Genomic DNA, 21,163 nt, shown 5'->3' with positions numbered 1-21,163 from the left:
CTCTCATTCCGGATCCCTGAAACCTTTAGAAGCACAGCTGATTCTGTTGGATGATTCTCCCTGCTTTTTGGAGAATTTATGGGGTGGGGAGGCAGTGGGGGATCAGCTGAGCTTTCTTGAATAGTTATGGTAAATTCTGAGGCAAAAATATAATTTCAGTTGATATCCATACAGTAGTGGCCTTTTATGGATATGGACCTACATGTCATGTCATCCATATAGTGTTTAGATTGTACTTAGGGACATCTTCCACTTGTGGATTTGTTTCCGTTGAAATTCATTTCCATAGAATTTAAGTTGCTATTTATTACTGATCTGATCATCCGAGGGTCCACAGACAGCCTGTTGGGGAGGTGATTTCTACGCAGTGGTGAGCTGAACAATTCAGCAGTGTAAAGTATGTTCCCAGCCTTCCCTGAGGGAGGGTCCTCGTGACAGTGACCAAATCAAGCTGACTGCTAAACCGAGTGTGCCCTCTTCTCTTCCAGTCTGTGCCATCTTAGTCAAGAAACATGGAGGTAATTCATGGCAGGCCCTATTGTTGCAGAGAGCTTGAAGGAGCTGACATACTGTCCAATACCTTCTACTCTAATGAACTGCACACTCCGCTACAAACAACTGTTCGTCCAACTGCCTCAGAGGACAGGTAAAACAAAAACTAGAGAACATAAATCATTAAAAAGGGCTTTAATACATTAGTTTATTTTTATATGTGATATATGTGAGAAAAAAACATTCAGTTAGGGGGCTCTTCTGTTTTCACATCATAGGGATGGCATAACATGACAATTAACTGTAAAGTCTCCACATCCGTTAGGAACTTGATCAAAAGTAAGTTGGTGGGTTTTTTTACAAGGCAGACCTCAATTTCATCCACTACATTCTGGAACTCCAGAATGATCACTTCCTTCATTTGAAAATTAATCTGTTTAATCAAACTTTTTATTTTATAAAGAGTAGTGTAGTGGTTCCCTAACATCCCCTAACACCATCTGTTCAAAAACACTCCCAGAATCTAAAATTGTTCATGGTTGCTATCTAAATTTTTGCTTTACCGAATTTCCTGTAACACATTAATTACAAATTATTATTAAAATTGCACCTAATGTATATCGAGTAATTACTGTGAGTGGGCACTGAACCAAATGCTTTGAATGTAGCAGTTCTTTTAATCCTCACAACAACCCTGTAAGTACTATTATTATCCCCATTTTACATATGAAGTAATGGGTACAAATAAGTAATTTTCCAAGATCTTAGTGCCAGCTTTCTGTTTTTACTTGAATCGTTTTGAGGCAAAAGAAAATCTCAAAACACTTGGACAGTGAAAAAATAGCCTGTGTGGTTGTTTTGTTTTGTTTTGTTGATAATTTCAATTGGTCAAATCTCTCATTTAAGAATTCCTTCTTTAAGAAATCACACAGAAAGCCACTCAGCCTCAGTTTACACTTCCAAAATGGAGTGTCACTACCACACAGGCAATCCATCCCAATTTCGAATGCTACTGATTGTTAGGTAATTCTTTCTACTGAGAACACTTTTTCCTCCTCCTAATTTCCACCTGCTGATCCTAGTTCTTCTCTCCAAAGCTTCGCAAAATAAGAATCATCTACCATCTCCACGACAGCAGCCCTTCAAAGTCTGAAGATCCTTGGGCTCTGTAAGAATTCTCTTTGCCAGACTAAACACTGGTTCTCTGTGGACTTCACTCTTTCTTCCATTGAGGCTTTCACCATCTTGATCAGACGTCCGTGGATCTAGTCTAGTTTGTAAACATGCTTTTTATATGAAAAAAGAAGGTGGCTTTTTTTTTCCTAATGATAAAACTAACACACGTTCCTTATAATTTAGAAATCATGGACATCCATAAAGAAAGCAAATTTTCCATTTTTCTAACAAAGGAAAAGCTATGAAATTAAAGCACAAGGGAGAAAAACCTCTGTACTTCCTTTATCCAGAATAACCACCACCGTTAACATCTCAATATGTGTCTTCTCCATTTTTTAAAATTTAAAGATATTTAACATATTGTTTATAAACTGATATTTTCATTTAATGAAAAGGAATATTTTCATATTTGTGAGAAAGAAGACTCAGCTCATTCTCCTGAGTCAGTCCTTGCTGCATGTGCTCTTTTGTTACCTGATTCCCAAAAGTGGCTGTCAGCCCTGAAGTCCTACTACTCAGCTCCAAGGGGATCAGATTATGGACGGCTTCCCTTGAGTCAAAGGGAACCGTTAGCAGATTGTGCATGATTTGGGCATAGGCAACTGGCCCTGGCTCAAAAGCAAGGTAAAATTTTATATTTAGCGAAAAAGAATCTGAGTAGGAATTTAAGGCTATCCTATCTGAATAAATTCACTATCCCCTCAAAAGCACTTTCGTAAGCCTTTTCACTGAAATGTTTACCTCTTCTACCTACCAACCTATGGTTGGTTAGTAATTGGTTCCAAAACCTTTTAACTGGCATGAAATTTAAGAGAAGTATCTTTAAGAAAATGCTTTTTATTAACTGATTATAAAATTAAATACAACATATGTTCAGTTACCTATAAACTACAGTAAGGTACTACTTGAAGCAAAAGGTAGGTACAACCATGTTCCTGATTCCTAATAACTAAAACTTTCTTTCCCTTTAATCCATGTGAATTTTTTCCTATCATCGTCCCCAAATGGGAAAGCCAGGATGATCATGCATTCTCACAACCCCTCCTTTTAACTCCCTCTTAAAAAGCAGCTGGGCAGCTTACAGAAACAGAAGTTCTCTTTTTCTTCTGAACTGCTGTCAATGCTGAGGCTTACTTCTTCAGAGCAAGGTCAGGGTCTGTGGCTCCTGACTCAAGCCTCAAGGTATCTCAAGAGCAAAACAAGACAAAAAGCTCCTAGCCTTTAGGGATTACCCTTCTTATTGGTAAGGGATGAATCCTAGCATATGTTAGCTCTCAACAGTTTACTTTTCTAAACTTGGATGTACTTAAGGGGATACCTTTTTTAAAATATCATGTGTTCTGAACTCAGCCATTTCAACAACAATGCAAAATGACGTCCTCACATCAGCATACTTTTTTCTTTTCAGAATAGGCAGTCTAGCTCCACTGTTACCCAGCACTGGTATGCAGACAGGACACATTAGAACCACATGAGCAGCTTTCTAAAAATAGAGATTCCCAGGCTCAATCTGGAGATATTCACAAGGTCTGAGGTGGGTCTAGGAAATCTTCATTTTTAGAAGTTTTTCAGCTTACTTTGAGAACTACTAGGCTAGCAGAAAGCACTGAAAACAGTAAGAAAACCAGGATTATGGTTCTGGCTTACCCACTGGCCAAAGGGGAGTCACTCTTTATCATTCAGTTACTTTCTTCACTGGTATATTTTAGAGCAATTATAGTAGTCACTATTATATATACTCTGACTTGATCTCCTTTAAAAATATCAGTAACCATGGACTCTGAGAAACAAACTGAAGGTTCTAGAGGGGAGGGGGTGGGGGGATGGATTAGCCTGGTGATGGGTATTAAAGAGGGCATGTATTGAATGGAGCACTGGGTGTTATACACAAACAATGATGTATTGAATGGAGCACTGGGTGTTATACACAAACAATGAATCATGGAACACTACATCAAAAACTAATGATGTAATGAATGGTGACTAACATAACATAATAAAACTAAAAAAATATGTATCAGTAAACAAGCGGTAGTCTTTTGTATTCCTTCCACTGAAAATTCAAGAATGGCTGATACAGCTATTCAAAATCAGGACAGATGTCTATCTGTTTTCCATTCAGTTGACATCTCCTTACCTCTAGCAAGTTCTCTAGCTCATTGAACAAACAAACATCGATTAAGGCAGTGCATTGAGAATTGCTTAAGATTTCATCAAACGTTCCCATTTGGTTTCTGGATTTATTCCATTGCTTTAGGATTCTTGAGTTTTTTTTTTTTTTTTACTACAAGTCCTCTGCCAACTAAAAATGAGAATATGTTTGTTCTGAGCTTTCCTTTAATCATTCCTTCCAATAATTACTCGCTAAATTCAGCCCCCAAGTAGAATGTAATGCTCAAAACTCCATACTGACTCCAAAGCAAGATGCTCGTTCATCCATAGGAAACCTATCTATCTCAAAAACAAGTAAACACTTAATTTTATGTGGCCACAAACTGCAGTACTAACAATCTACTGTTATTTTCTTTGTTGTGGAGACATGTATTATTTAAGCTTTCAAATTATTTAATCTTAAAACTTCAATATTTATTTTAATTAGTTCCTTCTATAAGATGCAGTTAGTATTCAAGCTAAAAGGCATATGTGAGACACTAAAATAAAGGAGAAATAGGACTTATGTTTGCTTTTGCCTTTTATTTTAAATGGTTTCCTGCAACTTATTGGCTTTAGATGGATGCCCACCCAAATGATTGATTAACATTTTCTACTGGCTCATCTTCCTAGGACAATGTAATATATATGGAGGTCAGATGTTGAGAAATTGACTCATCTAATTTAAATATAACTATTTAAATTGACCATTGAACAACACAGGCTACTGTTCTTCTTTTCCTCTCTTGCTTCACCTCCTACCATAGCTCTTCTCTACTGTGCTTTAAATACCTGAATTCTTTATCATCTCTACTAATGTGGCCCAAAATTCAACTCCATTTTCTCAGTCCTTAAGATTTAGGTAAGTTCCACTCAAATCTTTATTACATACCTTCTGGAAGTCCAAAGCCTTTCTCAAAACTTTCCACATTCCCAGGACAGGGGTGGGGGTGGTCATTAACGACTTTCTGACTTTGGTTTCCTTTGGGTCCACTTCCGCTGCTTCTGTTCAGTAACACTTTGACCCAGATGTGAAACACAGTCATTCTCCAGTTTCCTCCAAAGACCTCATCCACAGAGAGCATTTGTGAGCCTTGTAAACTTTCCTGATCAGTTAGGGGTCAAAAGGAAGAATCACATCACACCATATAACACATAACTTAAAGCCCCTTCTTAGCCATAACTTCTGTATTCTCAAAAGTTCTTGAACCCAGCTGTCACCGGGGTTCCTCACTGGCTTTTCACCCGTGCAGTCCCCAGCCTCCTAATACCTTGCTGGCTTCTCCCTTCTTCATCTCCCTTTACTCTACTTTCCTCTCATCTTCCTCTCACAAGAGTAAAAAACCAAATCCTTCCCTCTGCAGGGCAGCTTAATCAGTCTTAGGTGGCTCCGTGTATTACCAACACCCATACTTCCAGAATCCCAACCTCTACAGCAAGTGGCCTAATAAAATATCTTATCAAACAAAACAGATCCTTTCCAAAGAAGTGTTCTGGAGCCAGCACTGTCAGGATTTTCAATTCCATAAACTTTGTGACCTCTAGGCCTTTTGATGTGTTATTCCCCCACCTACACGTCCTACTCATTCTTTAGAACTCATCTTAGATAGTGATTCCCCCAAGAGTCCTTCCTCCAGAAAGGAATCTTGGTCCTGCAAGGTGCCTAGCAGTATACTATCTATCCTGGACCACTTAAAACCAAGGTCAGATGGTGGGCAGATGCAAATTTGAGCAAAAGACAACAAGAGAGGTGGTTTATTTCTAACTTATCTTTAATATGAGAGAGTAACCTTTTGCAACTTATTGTGGAGATGGTCTCCTTTAGATTTCTCACTTGGCTGATTTCTGTATCCCTCACCCAGAAACCTCCTTAAAACAGAAATAAAATTTGCAAGAATTGGCACTGCCCTAAGGGCAAAAGTGTCTCCTTTGCTTGTTTACCGCTCTGGAGTCCTATTTTCTTCTTATGGAGCTCTGGTAACTCTTTCCTGTCTTGTTAACAACTAGTTGCTTTTATAAAAAGATGTTTTTCTTTTCAGCGTTTTTGTTTTTTGTTTTTAAGTCTGTCTTCTCCAGGTAAATCAATAAGGTCAGATAGAAATAGAATCCAACTTCTCCAAGAAAAGTTAATCCAAAGTAATTGATTCCCTTTTTAAGAGTTACATTTCCTTGCTCTCAAAGAAAACTACCTAGTCAATAAATATTTGTTAGGCATCATATGTTTGCAAGACACTATTCTATATCCTGGGGATTCTACGGTGAGTGTGGCAGAGTCCTTATCTACGGTGATTTGTCCTTTTTGCTGTGCTATGGAAACTGTGATGAATCAATGTTCTTTGTTCTCTACAATATTATACTGTTCATCTCTTGGTGACAGATCACCAGTTTATTATAAAAGGATGTAACTCAGAAATAGCTAGATGGAAGAGATGCATAAGGCACAGTATGTGGAAAGGTGCATGGTGCTTCCATGCTCTCTGAGTGTACTAACTCTCCCCCACATCTCCATGTATTCACCAACCAGAAGCTCCCTTTTCAGCACTTTTGGTTGTTTTCACTGGGAAGGATACTCCAAATAATCTAGACTGCCATTACTAGAAACTGGAAGTCATTAAATCTTTGCTAATTAGGAAGCAGATTTTTTTGCCACATGTTCTTAAGTGTTTAACAAGGCCTGCTTCTAAGGAAAAAGCTTTCATTCCTATGTCACAGGCTACAGTCCAGGAAACAAACCATCTCTTTGGCTTCACTCATTCACTCATATATGCATTCATTCAACAGACTCCACTGAGTACTTCCTACAAAGCATGTTTACAACAGTGAACTAGATAGACTCCCTGCCCTCCACTCTCTTGTTAAGAAAGAGCAGAAAAAGTCATCTGAATTACCAGTTTTCAAAATCAGACTAAGGCCTACCAGCCAATTTATGAAATTTCCACATCTCCAGTCCACTAAATGGTACAGTTGTAAGGGAGGAGACCGGATTCCTATGAAAGGTAACTGTTGAATGGGGCAATGCTTTTAAAACTTTAGCACATATAACAATCATCTAGAGGGCTTATTATAACAGATTACTGGGGCCCACCCCCAGAAATCCTGATTCCTAGCCCTGAGGGAGAGCCTGAGAATTTATATTTCTAGTAAGTTTTAAGAGATGCTGATATTGTGGTGCCTGGGTCGCTCAGTCAGTTAAGCAGCCAACTCTTGGTTTTGGCTCAGGTCATGATCTCGGGGTTCTGGGACTGAGCCATGTGTCAGGCTCCACGCTTAGCAGGGAGTCTCCTTGAGGATTCCCTCTCTCTCTCCCTCTCCCTCTGCCCCTCACTCCACTTGTGTGCTCTCTTTCTCTCAAATAAATAAATAAATCTTTTTAAAAAAAGAGAGATGCTGATGCTGTTGGTCCACGGTCCACACTTTGAGAACCACTATTAAAGGCGCTCTAGATAAAGCTTAGGAGCAAGGGCTTCTGCTCCTTTACACGACTCTCCACTTTTAAAAATCAAAAGATAATCTCCATGTCCATCAACAGATAAATGGATAAAGAAGATATAGTATTTATATACATATAATGGAATATTACTCAGTCATCAATAAGAATGAAATCTTGCAATTTGCAATGACATCAGTGGAACTAGAGGGTATTATGCTAAGCAAAACAAGTCAGTCAGAGAAAGACAAATATCATATAATTCCACTCAAATGTGGAGTTAAGGAAACAAAACAGAGGGCGCTTGGGTGGCTCAGTTGGTTAAGTGACTGCCTTCGGCTCAGGTCATTATCCTGCAGTTGCAGGGCTCCCTGCTCAGCAGGGAGTCTGCTTTTCCCTCTGACCATCCCCTTTCATGCTCTCTCTCTCTCTCAAATAAATAAATAAAATCTTTAAAAAAAAAAAAGAAACAAAACAAATGAAGATAGGGGAAGGGGAAGGAAAAATTAGATGAAAGCAGAGAGGGAGACTCTATTAACACTGTATGTTAATTAAATTGAATTTATATTAAAAAAAAAAGCCAATCTCTAGCCAAGACCATTCAATGGGGAAAGACTATTCTTTTCAACAGATAGTGCTGGGACAACTAGATAACCACGTGCAAAAGAATGAAGTTGTATCCTTATCTCACACCATGTATAGAAATTAACAACAAATCAACATGGATCAAAGACCTAAATGTGTAAAGCTAAAACTATAAAAACTATTAAAAGAAAACATATGGGTAAATCTTCATGATCTTGGATTCAGCACTATATTCTTGACCCTAAAAGCACAAGAAACAAAACAGAAAATAGATAAACTGGACTTCATCAAAATATCAAGAAAATGAAAAGACAACATAGAGACAAAGTAGGAGAAAATACTTACAAATCATATATCTGAGAAGGGACTGGCATCTAGTAGTTTTACACCTCAGTAATAAAAAGAGAGCCCAATTTAAAAATGGCAAAGAATCTGAATAATAGATATTTCTCCAAAGAACATATACAAATGGCCAATAAGCATGTGAAAAGATGTTCAACATCACTAGTCATTAGGAAAATGCAAATCAAAACCACAAAGAGGTACTACTTCACATGCACTGGGAGGGCTGTATGAAAAAAGAGAGGCAGAAAGTAGATTAGTGGTTGCCTTGGGCTTGGGCGGGGAAGGGCAAGTGGGAAATGAAAGCTGAAGGGTACAAGGTTTCTTTTTTAGGTGACGAAAATGTTCTAAAATTATTGCGATGATGGTTGTACATATCTGTGAATATACTAAAAACCATTTAACTGTACACTTCAAATGGATGAATTATATGACATATAAATTGTATCTCAATAAAGATGCTTAAAAGAAATCAGCACATGGACTACAACTGTAAACATAATAATAATAATAATCTGTTATTATTTAACAGATTAAGAATTTAACTCAAGAATTTAACCATGTTCTGTCAGCAATCTGGTGATGCCTTTCATATCTGTGTACTGACTTCCTTGTCTAGAGTTTTAAATTACTTTGATGGCAAAAAGTAGGTTTTTAGTGGTAAGAATACCACTTTAAATAGTTTAGCATTGTCCCAAAGGTACTGACTCTTTTGTGGATTCAGTGTAGTTATACTACTACAGTGCAGTGATTCTCAATATTTTTCAAAGATGAGGATCTCTTTGTTTTCCTGTTCATTTTCAACAGTTTTTATCTCCCACATATGTGTCATGATTCATTGATTGAAATTGTAAAAAGCCATAATGACCAGAAGCTTTTATGAATTTGATAATGCTTTACAATGAAGTTTCATTTAAGTATGTAATGCCCACATGTATTTGAAAATCGGTAGTGTGGTATTCGTAAGATGTTTTTATTTATTTGGTCTACAGATCATTCTTAGTGAGCTTGTGATTCTGCTGACCCTTGAAATAAAGTTGGCTCCCCCTGTGTCCTACTGCCCCATTATCTGGGCATATCATTATTACTTTCACCTCTTAGGGTTCTCATGAAGATTCAGTGAAATACCATATATTAGGTGCATGATACAGTGCTTGGCATTTAAGTGATCTCCATCTTGCTTTCCCTTTCCTGTGTTACCATCAGCCACTTTTGAATATGGAAACGTTCTGGGGTCTTCTGGGTAGTTTGGTACCAATGGGACAGAGTTTAGGGCATTGAATAGGGGCAGGAAGGCCGCATCTCTGAGAGGGCAGGTGAGAAGGCATGAAATATCACCTAGAGCAACAGTATCTCTCATAATCTACCCAGCAGGGAGAATTCCGTGTTTTAAAAATGCAACCCAAAAATAATTGTGAAGCTATAGGAACTTTGGTTGTTCGTCTTAGTCTGTTCAGGCTGCTGTAACAAAACAGCATAGATTGGGTGGCTTCTTATAAACAACATTTCCTTCTCACAGTTCTGGAGGCTTGAAGTCCAGGATCCTGCTGCCAGCATAGTCACATTCTGGTGAAAGCCTTCCTCCTGGTTCAGAGCTGGCACCTTCCTGCTGTATCCTCACATGGTGGAAGGGGCTAGCAAGTTCTCTGGGGTCTCTGTTACAAGAGCATTAGTCCCATTCATGAGGGCTCCATTCGACCTAGTCACTGAGTAAAGGCCCCACTTTCTTACACCATCACATCGGGCATTAGGATTTCAACATCTGAATTCTGGGGACAAAAACATTCTGACCATAGCATTCCATGTTGAAATGATTTTCAAAAGTCTCTCTTTTTTCATAGGTATCAGGAATTAAGGGAGTCGCTCCAACAATGTAGACATCGATGGGGTGCTGATAGGGAATACGGTGGGATAATGCCCATTTCACTCCCTGAGGAACACAGGCAAAAATGTGAACCTCCTCATGTCATGGGCAAAGGACATCAGCATTATGGATTTGGTGGAGAAACCTGGCCAAGGTAAGTAAACTTTCTGCCCTTCACACAGAGGTCTTCATTTTTCATTTTTCTTTATTGTTATTATGAGTCCTTTGTTAACTTAAATCTACCTCCAAACTTACATTTTACTGTTTATGGAAAAGACACAGATGGAAAAACCAACTATATAATTTCTAATTGTGAAATCAGAAAAAAAAAAATCTGTGTTTATGGATGTCTTTGCTATCCTTAGAGATGTTTAAGTATTGTGGTCAGAAATTTTGATTAATTCCCTTACTAATCACATTTTATCTAAAACTAAATGGGAATATTCCTGAGAGACATTAACTTAAAAATGTTTTTTCTTGAGCAAATAGCTGGCTTAATTTGTACAGATGTTGTTGATTTATGGAACTTTTGATTTCTAATTTGTTCATCAATCTGTACTCATTAGAATCTACTGGGCACCATTTTCAAGTATTAAAATATTGAAGTAATCATAACTTTTAAAGTCACTCTTTCAGCAACTTTATTCAAAATACATTAAAACTGAAGAGAAAGCAAAAAATCTGAGCAGCAAATTAAATGTCACATTATTTACTAAAAATATGAAACTTTAAAAAAAACTGCAAAATTTACTCAAAGCACAAACCTTCACACAGAGCCTACCTACCTACTCCTGCTTTATCTAATAATCCTGCTTACCTAGTTTATAACAATCTAGCTAAAGCAGTTTAAAAAAATAAATTAGGAAAGACAAGCTGTAAGTAGAAAGAGAAACAGCCACATTAATGACATGTGGCAGCCAACCTTAATGAAGCCTCAGTGAAGCAATAAAAAGCAGGCAAACGAAAAGGTCTGTCAGTCCAACTGGAAAGATGCAAATATCAACACATTATAGATAGCAAGGACCTCAAGATCATTCATTCATCCAACACATTTTTTTAAGTCCCCACTCTCATGGAACTTACTTTATAATATAATATAATATAGGTAGATTTACAATATCTTTGTAAAGAAACTACTGTTATCCTGGTTTTACAATACACGGAGACCTGGAAGATTCAGTGCCTTTCCCTGGATCAGACAACTATGAAGTTCTGGAACAAGGACTAGAGTCCACGTTTCTTTGAGTCCAAAGCCCAAGCAAATTCTTTTCATCTGTCTATTCCATTCACCATTTACTCCAGCTATTCATTTATTCAGTAATCTGAGTACAGCAAGCTTGTTCTAGATGCTAGAGGTATAGCTCCTCATGGAGTTTACATGTATTGTCCTCAAAATTTATGTATTAAAAAAATACACAACATTCTAAAAGGATCAGAATTGTACTCACAGAATCCCAAAGTGCAAAAAGAGAGCCAAAGATGAGTTTCTTAAGGGAAATCCAGTTTGAAATGAGAGGTTTGTGTTTGCTGCCTCACTGAATGCAGCCCTGGGTGGGCCACCAGGAGATGAAGTACTTGTTCCAATAAGAACGCCCATCATCCCGGGCTCAGAAATGCAGGTTCCTGTGTTCTGTTCTCCTCACATCTTTTTACGTCAAATGTTACCATTTTGGCATATTTAACTCTTAAAAATATATTTAGGACACAGTCCTATTTTCTGATACAATGCACATCCCTTGCCAAACAACTACAGAATAGGTTTTACTTGTTTCCTAGTAGGGAGTAACTTCTGTCACAGTATTTTTCTTTTTCCCAAAAAGGGCCTTTTATTTTTTTTTAAAGATTTTGTTTATTTATTCATGAGAGACAGAGAGAGAGAGAGAGAGAAGCAGAGGGAGAAGCAGGCTCCCAAGAAGCAGGGAGCCCGATGCGGGACTCGATCCCAGGACCCCAGGATCATGACCTGAGCCGAAGGCAGTCGCTTAACCAACTGAGCCACCCAGGTGCCCTACATCATTAGTTTTTGATGTAGTGTTCCATGATTCATTGTTTGTGCATAACACCCAGTGCTCCACGCAGAACGTGCCCTCCTTAATACCCATCACCAGGCTAACCCATCCCCCACCCCCTCCCCTCTAGAATCCTCAGTTTGTTTTTCAGAGTCCATCGTCTCTCATGGTTCGTCTCCCCCTCTGATTTACTCCCCTTCATTCTTCCTCTCCTGCTATCTTCTTCTTCTTTTTTTTTCTTAACATATATTGCATTATTTGTTTCAGAAGTACAGATCTGTGATTCAACAGTCTTGCACAATTCACAGCGCTCTCCATAGCACATACCCTCCCCAATGTCTATCACCCAGCCACCCCATCCCTCCCACCCCCCCACCACTCCAGCAACACTCAGTTTGTTTCCTGAGATTAAGAATTCCTCATATCAGTGAGGTCATATGATCCATGTCTTTCTCTGACTGACTTATTTCACTCAGCATAACACCCTCCAGTTCCATCCACGTCGTTGCAAATGGCAAGATCTCATTCCTTTTGATGGCTGCATAATATTCCATTGTGTATATATACCACAGCTTCTTTATCCATTCATCTGTCGATGGACATCATGAAGCCTCTATTTTAAAACAGCAAGATCTCAAGAGAGATGAAGTTGTGCAGAATGTGTACTCTTCCGGAATACTGTGATGACTTGAGGGAATAAGCAGAAACCCAAGGGTATGGCTATGTCCCCAACGGAAAGGAATGAGCCTTACAGAGGACATTTAACAGGATCTTAGACCGTAGTGCCCAAGATGCTTGTATCCTATCTGACACAATCTCAGCACTTACTCTCTGCCACCTCCATCCCATCAGGCTAAAGACGTATGGAGACAATAATATTCAGTCATCAAGCTTATAGCACAGAAAGGCAAACTGATTTCAGATGACGGAATCAAGAATTCACTCACACTGTGTCATAGCAAATAGCTGGGTTTAAACAGAGCTGTCCAATTAAACACAGGTAATACGAGAACATATGGTAAGGCAATTTTGTAAACCAGGAAGAAAAAAGAAAAAATATGATATATATGTTATATATGTATAACACATATATATTACATATGTACATTTATATATTTTTTAATATATAAAACACATGAAGAAACTAGTCTGAGAAGAAACACAGCCCAGGAAACAAAAGTAGATTCTCTAAAGGACAAAATAAGTATGTGATTCAAATAAAAAAAAAAAAACAAGATGATTAAATGGTAGAACATTATAAAAGGGGAGATCACAGGGCTAAGGGGAAAAATGAGAAAAACAACTACACAAAAGAACTCACAAATCTAGTCCAAAAAGCAGCAGCAAGAAACAGAATAGATGTGACTGAAAATTGATAAGGCAGAGGGGAAAGATAAGGATATTAAAGCAATAAAAATAAAAAGCTATGCTATTAAGAAAAAGCATAATTACTTATCATAAGGAAAACTGATGTCCCAAATGTAGATCATCTAACAAGAAAAACAACAAATAATAAGTAAATCCAGCAGAAATAGGTATTCAGAGATACACAAGAAAAGTCCCTTGAAATCAATAACTGAGGGGCGCCTGGGTGGCTCAGCTGGTTAAGCAACTGCCTTCGGCTCAGGTCATGATCCTGGAGTCCCAGGATCGAGTCCCGCATCGGGCTCCCTGCTCAGCAGGGAGTCTGCTTCTCCCTCTGACCCTCCCCCGTCTCGTGCTCATGCTCTCTCTCTCTTTCTCTCTCTCAAATAACTAAATAAAATCTTTAAAAAAAGAAAAAGAAAATAAATTAAGAACTGGTTCTGAAAATCAAAAGGATATACCATCCAATGGAAAAAACGGAAGTGGAGCTACTGACATTGAGATACAACCTGGTTACATTATTTTATTCATAAAGGAAGAAGCCTGTGTGCTCAAGGCTACTCACATTCAAATCAAAGTCTAGTACAGATATGGATGAGTGGCAGAACTTAGGGCACACATTTGTACCCTGGTTGCTCAAGAGGCTGGGAAGTAGATTTTCTGGATTCTTCCTAGGCAAATGGGATCTTCAAAATGTGGAAAACTAACAAAATGTAGAGAGGGTGTTATAAAGATGTTAGCCATCTGTGCCAGCCAGCTGACTGCCATGCTAAATAGCAGCAGCCACAACAATAATATGCTTTTCTGTTCAACATGGGGCCCATAGACCAGCAGCATCAAGGAAATGGCGAATGCAAATCTTGGATCCCACCCCAGATTGACTGAGCGAGAATCGCGTTTTAAGAAAATCCCTCGGGTAATTCTAACATGTAGCAAAGTTTGAGAACTGCTGCCAGTGTAAGAAAATGCAAGACTTTTTCATACAAATGAAAATGCACTCACCTCCCCAAAAGGGGAAATTCAGAGTCTCATCAGTTCCTGCATCCAGCTCCAAGTCCAAGATCCCTGGGTGATGTTCTCCTCTCTAGTTCAGTGATAATCTTGTCCTGACAGTCCACAGCTATGCACTTAATGAAGCGAACCATCACCAACACCCTATATAGAGTAATAATGAAATAAGGGAAAAGGGTGAATGAAAAAAATAAAACTAGTTAATACATATAAATATAATAAATGTTACATGTTATATTATAATTATATATTATATAAAAGCATACTATATATAACATAGTTATATATATATATTAATATAGTTATATACATACATCCAAGTTTCCTTGCCCTCAGCCAGCACCTGAGCTGGTAGGAGTTCATTACCTGGTGGAATGCCCCCAATCTTCTTCCTGAGAGATCTAGCAATTAGTGGTTCTGCCTGTGGGAGGCCGTTCCAGTATGCCATTAACTTTATGCCACTAGAAGCAATACCAGGAGGTGTCTAAAAGATTCTTTAGATTCTAGAAATACTCCTTTTCCCCATCATTACAACAGCAATCCTCTTACCCTTGACATTCAGGATCAATCATCCCAATCTACTTGGTATAATCCCTCCTTGCCTGTTTCCCCCAATCATAAGGAGCCCCAATTACCACATCATCAGTTCAGCTTCCAATTCAATGGGACCATTGTGTTTCCCGATGAAGAATTTCTCCCTTGACCTAAAACCAGCAAAACTCAAGGTGGCTAGGAAGGAAGTAAAATTTCTCTCAAGTGTAATAGTAAGTATAACAGTGAGAGGTACCACTCCCACTTTCACCCTTCATTTCTTAGACCATCCATTCTGGCTATGGGAGAAACCATTTATTGGTCACCAGTTCAGAGCATGTGCCATACTCCTGAGGACAAGCTTCAGCCACAAATGAATCTTCACTAGGCTGGTCTACATTCTGTAAATAGGATAAGACCAGTGAGTCCTTTAAATTCAATCAGTGCCTTATTTCTTTGGTGGTAAACTGAGTTCCTTAGTCAAAAGTATTATTTTTTAAGATGGCATGCAATGAAGAAGGTATTCAGAAGTCCACTGGTGATGTACTGACAGAAGTATAGTGAGAAGGAAAGGGAAATGTCTCCTTTGGTATGTCTCCTTTCCCACATTTTGTTACACAATTACATAATTATATATGTACCCATTGAAAACATATGTATTATATTGTTTATGTGTGGAATCACTGGATATATAGTAGTAGGCAACTTGGTTTTTTTTTTCTCTCTATAATCTAGAGACCGTAAACACGGATCTATTTTATTTTATTTTATTTTATTCATTTGAGAGAGAGCGCAAGAGAGAGAGAAAGCACAAGCAGAGGGAGGAGGGGCAGAGAGAGAGAGAGGAACAAGCATGCTCCCCACTGAGCAGGGAGCCCGACACGGGGCTCGATACCAGGACCCTGGGATCATGACCTGAGCCAAAGGCAGATGCTTTACCAACTGATTCACCCAGGCGCCCCAACACAGATCTATTTAATTCTTTTTAATTTCTCTTTGTGTTCCACAATATAGATGCATCATAGACTATTTAGCCATTTTCATATTGTTTCCTCTTCTTCTTGGCATTAACTATATGTAACAAATATTCTTGTACAGGCCTCCTTGAGTTCATGCAAAATGTTTCTCTAGGGAAAATCCTTAGTGAAAGTTATGGGTCACAATATATGAATATTTTCAATTTTAGAAATATAGCCCAAATGCTTTATATTCTCGTGGTGGTAAGTAAAAGTATCCATTTCCCTCATACTCTTGGACAACTATGTTATATTATCAAACCATAATTTTTGCCCATCTAATATGTATAAAGGTTACCTTCGTTATCAGAATGCATTTCTCTGGTTGAGTACTTATGTTTGGTTTCTTATGTATGGTCATTTACATTCCCTTTTCTGTCTTATTCTTTGCCCATTTTTATTGTCTTTTTAGTTATGGATTCTTATTATGTTCTAGATATTAATCCTTTACATATCTTTATTACAAAAATTTCTTCCAAACTTTATCTGAGCTTTTTTATTCCATCTTATCTTCAAAAGTTTTTCTTCTGATGTTATCAAATTCCTTTTGGATTTGGATTTTAAAAGAAAAATCTAATTTAAAATGTTTTCCCCACATGGGGCGCCTGGGTGGCTCAGTCGGTTAAGCATTGGACTCTTGATTTCAGCTCAGGTTATGATCTCAGGGTTGTGAGATTGAGCCTGCATTGGACTCCGCCCTGGACATGCAGCCTGCTTAACATTCTCTCTCCTTCTCCCCATCACCTCCCCTCTTTCTCCCTTAAAAAGAAAAAAAAAAAAGTTTTCTGCACCACAAAGAAAAAAACATATTCTTGTATATTTTCTTTTAATATTTGTATGTTTTTCCCAATTCTTTAGATTTTTAATCCATCTGAAATTATCTTTATGCATAGTATGAAATAGAAATCTACTCTTTTTCAAATGGCTAGTGAATTTTTCCTGCATTGTTTATTGAAAAGTAAATTCTTTTCCACTGATTTAAAATGCCACCTTTTTTCATATACTGAATTTCCCATATATACATGGTTGTATTAGTCTATTTGTCTTTTACTATCTGATCATCACTATGTTAATTTGAAAAGATGTTCAATTTAATCTTTTCTTTTCAGAAAACTTCCTATTGAACAATTCTATTATTTGACGCAGAATAAAAAAAGTGGCATCTATGGAAATGATTCTTTGTAAGTTTGGGGTTTCTTTTCCTTATATTGGACCAAATAATGTTTTTAAGTGAAAATGAGTTACATAAGAAATAAAAAAGCCCCAAAATGGGATCTTTCAGAAAAAGTGTTTTTTTTTTTTAACAGAGATCATTAATAATAGAAGCCAAGACCAAAGAAACAGAAATAAAATAAACCAAAACCCACTAAGACTTTGTGGCATTTAACAAGACAAAAAATACAAAATATGGAATAGTAATGTTTGAAAGAATTCACACAAGTCATCTGGGTCCATTCCTCTGCTTTTGACCTAACTATCTAATAAGAATCTGTTAAATTTCTTTAAAGATTCATAGGAAATGCCCCAGCGCCCTCAGCAAAATTTTTCATCAGGAGCTTATGAGGACAGAGGTTAATTATGACAATCTACAAATAATTTGTAATAAAATTACTCCCTAAGTCTCCTTTTTGGATAAGGAATACTTTTTAATTTATCCTTTGCTTAGAGGAAGTATTTTCCAGTATATGAAATTATTTTTTCCTCTTTTAAATAGTTTGGTATATATATTACAAAAGCATACTTTTTAATTTTCAGATAAAAATAAAACACTGACAATCCTAAAGTAACAATGAAAATATCACTTCTTTAACTATTAGAACCGTTAGGAAAGTTTACAGGAAGGAAGTTAATATGGAGTTCAGCCACAAGAGGGAGCCAAAAAGACATGAATTTTGTGGTTGCTAGGCTCTGTTGATCCCTTTGGGATCAGTAAACTTTGAAAAGTAAATGTAGAATGCAGCAGTAAAATAATGGACTGGTTCAAATCAAGGAACTAGTGTCTGAGCATTTTTAATTTTTATTCAACCTTTCAAACTTTTAATTTTTAAAAAAGCTTTCCTTTAAATTTTTTTTTCCATTTTGAATCAGAATGCATTTTAGGTATACACTTGTCAATATCATAGCTAAATTTGTCACATAAGAAAAATTTTAGATGCTGATTTAACCTATTTAATGTTTCATAGCCAACTCAAGACCCCTTGGATTCTTCATATTCATTGCCCCCCCCTTTCCCAACTCAACCACAAATATAACTGTAAGACATGTTTTGGGTCTTTTTTTTTTTTTTTAGTTCCAAGCCTACAAACCTGGAGTCCAAATAAAGAAAGATATAAACCTCTTAAAATTAATGTGGATTATGTATTTATAATACACTGTAGACTCAAAAAATTATATAGCTTATGTACCACTTTCTAAATAAACATACAAATATTGAATAGTATATTCCATTTTATGGATCTTTGCTATCAACAGATAACACTGTATTCATTTTTCATGCCCGAAATACTTCAGAAATATCCTCATAGGCTGAAACTAAGTGTTGAATCCAGTAAAAGCAGGTGACAGTCCTTCTCTAGTGTGGACTTTCTTCCTGGGCTTCAGTATTATTTCTTGGCAGGCAGGGCTCAGAGTAATTAATTAGTAAACACACAACTTTCAAATGAACTGATTCAGAAAAGACATGCCTCCAGGAACTTGTTCAGTTTTGTTCTAGCCTTTCTGTCAAATGGGCACTATTTACTATCATGAGAGATCAGCAATCCTGGGCAAAAGGACAAAGCACACAAAGTACACACAGTACTTATATATCTTGTCCACCAGGCCACACTCGGGTCACTTTAGGTCATGTAATTGTACCCATACATGGTGTCAGGCTGCCTCCAAGCACTCTGGCAATTGCCTGATTATGAGGGTGAATGTCAATAAGAAGCAGAACCATATTATCATTAGAAGCAGTCAGTCCTGCACCTGCACTGCAAATAGGAAATGCAAAATGAGTGCCGAGTGGGACTGAAGTCAGATGGATCAAAAGAACTGAGACATAAGGATATCATATCTCTCTGGTCAATATTCAGTGTTCCAGAAAGTCAATCAACAATATTAAAGACACTGTAGTTTGAAAATGGGATACATCATTATTCTTAAGCAAATTTCCAATAGGAATGTATGCTTTAAAAAGTTCTTAATATAAATTAGGATTTATTTCCTGTTTTTATTCTAGGATGCCCAAACCACCTAATTCAACAGTAGGGTAAGTATATACTTACATTTTCCTTCCCTGTTACAATCAAGAAAAAAATATTGGCAATCCATATGTCTCAGACAGTGTGAGGATAAATGTGCCTTTTCATGAAAGATTTTTTTTTTAACAAGTGGGAGAAGAGGCTGGTATTATATACCCTGCTAACCTTTTTTTAATAAACTTTTTAATTTAGTACAGTTTAAATTTACAGAATTATTTGAAAAATAGTACAGAAGTTCCTACAGACCTCATACCCAGTTTCCCTATTAACAACATCTTATATTAGTATGGTATATTTGTCACAATTCATGAGCCAATATTGTTGCATTGCTATTAACTAAAATCCTACTTTAGTCAGTTTTTTTTAACAAAAATAACCTTTATAATATATACAAGTTATTGAATGAAATCTCGTATTATAGACTAAAGACACACAGAGTCCATAGCTTGCAGGTCTTAAAGTATGTTTTGCTAAATCATTACCAGATATAACTCAATACTATTAACTAAGAAATAGTTTCTAGAATCTGAGGGGAAAGAATTTCTGCCTTAATCCCAAATGATCAGAAATTAATCAGGGCCTCTCCCTGCCTTCCTAACTTCTACCTTTTATCCCTTCTTCACAAAGCCAAAACCCTGGCTACAGACAAAACCAGAAGGACCCAATAACGATGTATACACATTTTGCAAATTGACTTTCTATCAAGAGGACTAATCCCCAGGAAAAAAAAATGGCTTATGAAATTTTTGTGGTTCTTTTTTTGTAATTTAACATGATCTTGGTCTTTGGAATTAATTAAGAAGTCAATCTCTACTTTCTGGTCATGGCTTTGTGATGAGAACAAGATACAATGAAAACCAAGGTAATGGCCTTTGTCAGGAAGTCCTTACCAACATCAGATTAGTAGAAAATGGGGCCACCCTGCCCTGGCCTCTGAGAGCATGCTAGCATTTATTTAACTTGTTGAATGATCCTCTGATAAAGATTAGAAATAAAGCAGTTAGCACAAGGCCTGGCACATAAATGCTTTATTGTTGTTGTTGTAGTAGTTATTGATGGGAGTTAAAAATATTTCAAGGCAATGTCCTCTGAGTACAATTCCTATTCATACAGTAGTTACAATGTCTCAGGACCTCCCACATTACCCAGAGATATTCTGTAGGGACAGTGTACAAATGTGACCATTTTGTGAAATATTCATACCACATTTCCTTAAACTTCATCAAGTCTGTGGGAAATGGTACTGGAAGTTTAAAAATTAATCCCTCATTGATTCCCGATTCCCCATTCCCACTAATTCTTCCATCTTTGGTCAACCTGACACATACTGGGAAAAAAATCCAAGAGAATCAGGATGAATCTTCTTCCCAGATAAGTTAATTAGCACATATTGAGACAATGATTACACTCCATTTACTCAGCCATTCTTTCCAATACGTTTTGTTACTAAATGCTTCTGACTGTTGGACAATATTTGAACCCCAGCATTTCTCATTTCATTCTTCACTGTCCCTGGGTCTCTTATCTTTCTTGCCCAGGTCCCCTGCTTCCTGACCACTCCACCTGCAGTCCCCCAAGGCTTTGAATGTCTAAGAACTTCCCCTGGAACATGGGCTTTTTACTAGACCTCAGTGAACTCCATCCTTTCCTTAGACTGGATGCTCTCTCCACGAGCAAAAATGTGTTCATTCCTGTTTTATTCACACAAATAGTTTGCTCAAACAATAAATGATCACTTATTTTCAAGCCGATTTGTAAGGGGAAGTGAATTTGAGAGGGATAGTTAACTACAGAACCCACCAAATTAGACAATGAAAATATTTATTTAGAATAAATGGAAATCATTGTGTCTTCTATAAAATGAAGTACAGCCAGCATTGCTTCACGAAAAGCAGTTACTAGGCTAGTGTTTTTATGACTACGAGGGACATGAGTTAGTAGAACTGAGGAAT

The 21,163-nt window shown here is 37.3% G+C and overlaps 1 protein-coding gene and 1 long non-coding RNA gene across 2 annotated transcripts in view; one reads left to right on the top strand and one right to left on the bottom strand.

Moving 5' to 3' along the window:
• The first annotated feature begins 512 nt into the window (after nt 1–512).
• SPMIP4 (sperm microtubule inner protein 4) overlaps nt 513–21,163 on the top strand; it is a 34,833-nt gene continuing 14,182 nt past the window's right edge. Inside the window, exons 1-4 of the mRNA XM_028119349.1 lie at nt 513–646; nt 10,015–10,191; nt 17,079–17,150; nt 19,190–19,219. Of these exons, the coding sequence (XP_027975150.1) occupies nt 513–646; nt 10,015–10,191; nt 17,079–17,150; nt 19,190–19,219 (413 nt within the window). The remainder of the gene's footprint in view (nt 647–10,014; nt 10,192–17,078; nt 17,151–19,189; nt 19,220–21,163) is intronic.
• The window catches only part of LOC114221216 (uncharacterized), a 42,859-nt gene continuing 26,413 nt past the window's right edge, over nt 4,718–21,163 (bottom strand). The window contains exons 2-3 of the long non-coding RNA XR_015766741.1: nt 14,414–14,566; nt 4,718–4,925 (exon numbers count right to left, since the gene is read on the bottom strand). This is a non-coding gene — a long non-coding RNA (uncharacterized LOC114221216). The remainder of the gene's footprint in view (nt 4,926–14,413; nt 14,567–21,163) is intronic.

The sequence above is a fragment of the Eumetopias jubatus genome, unplaced genomic scaffold, assembly GCF_037043125.1.
Source record: "Eumetopias jubatus isolate StellerSeaLion01/CBP00866 unplaced genomic scaffold, mEumJub1_p1.0 scaffold_14, whole genome shotgun sequence".
NCBI classification, from domain to species: domain Eukaryota; kingdom Metazoa; phylum Chordata; class Mammalia; order Carnivora; family Otariidae; genus Eumetopias; species Eumetopias jubatus.
Note: the sequence above shows the minus strand (reverse complement) of the source record. Positions and strands in the feature narration are given on the sequence as shown.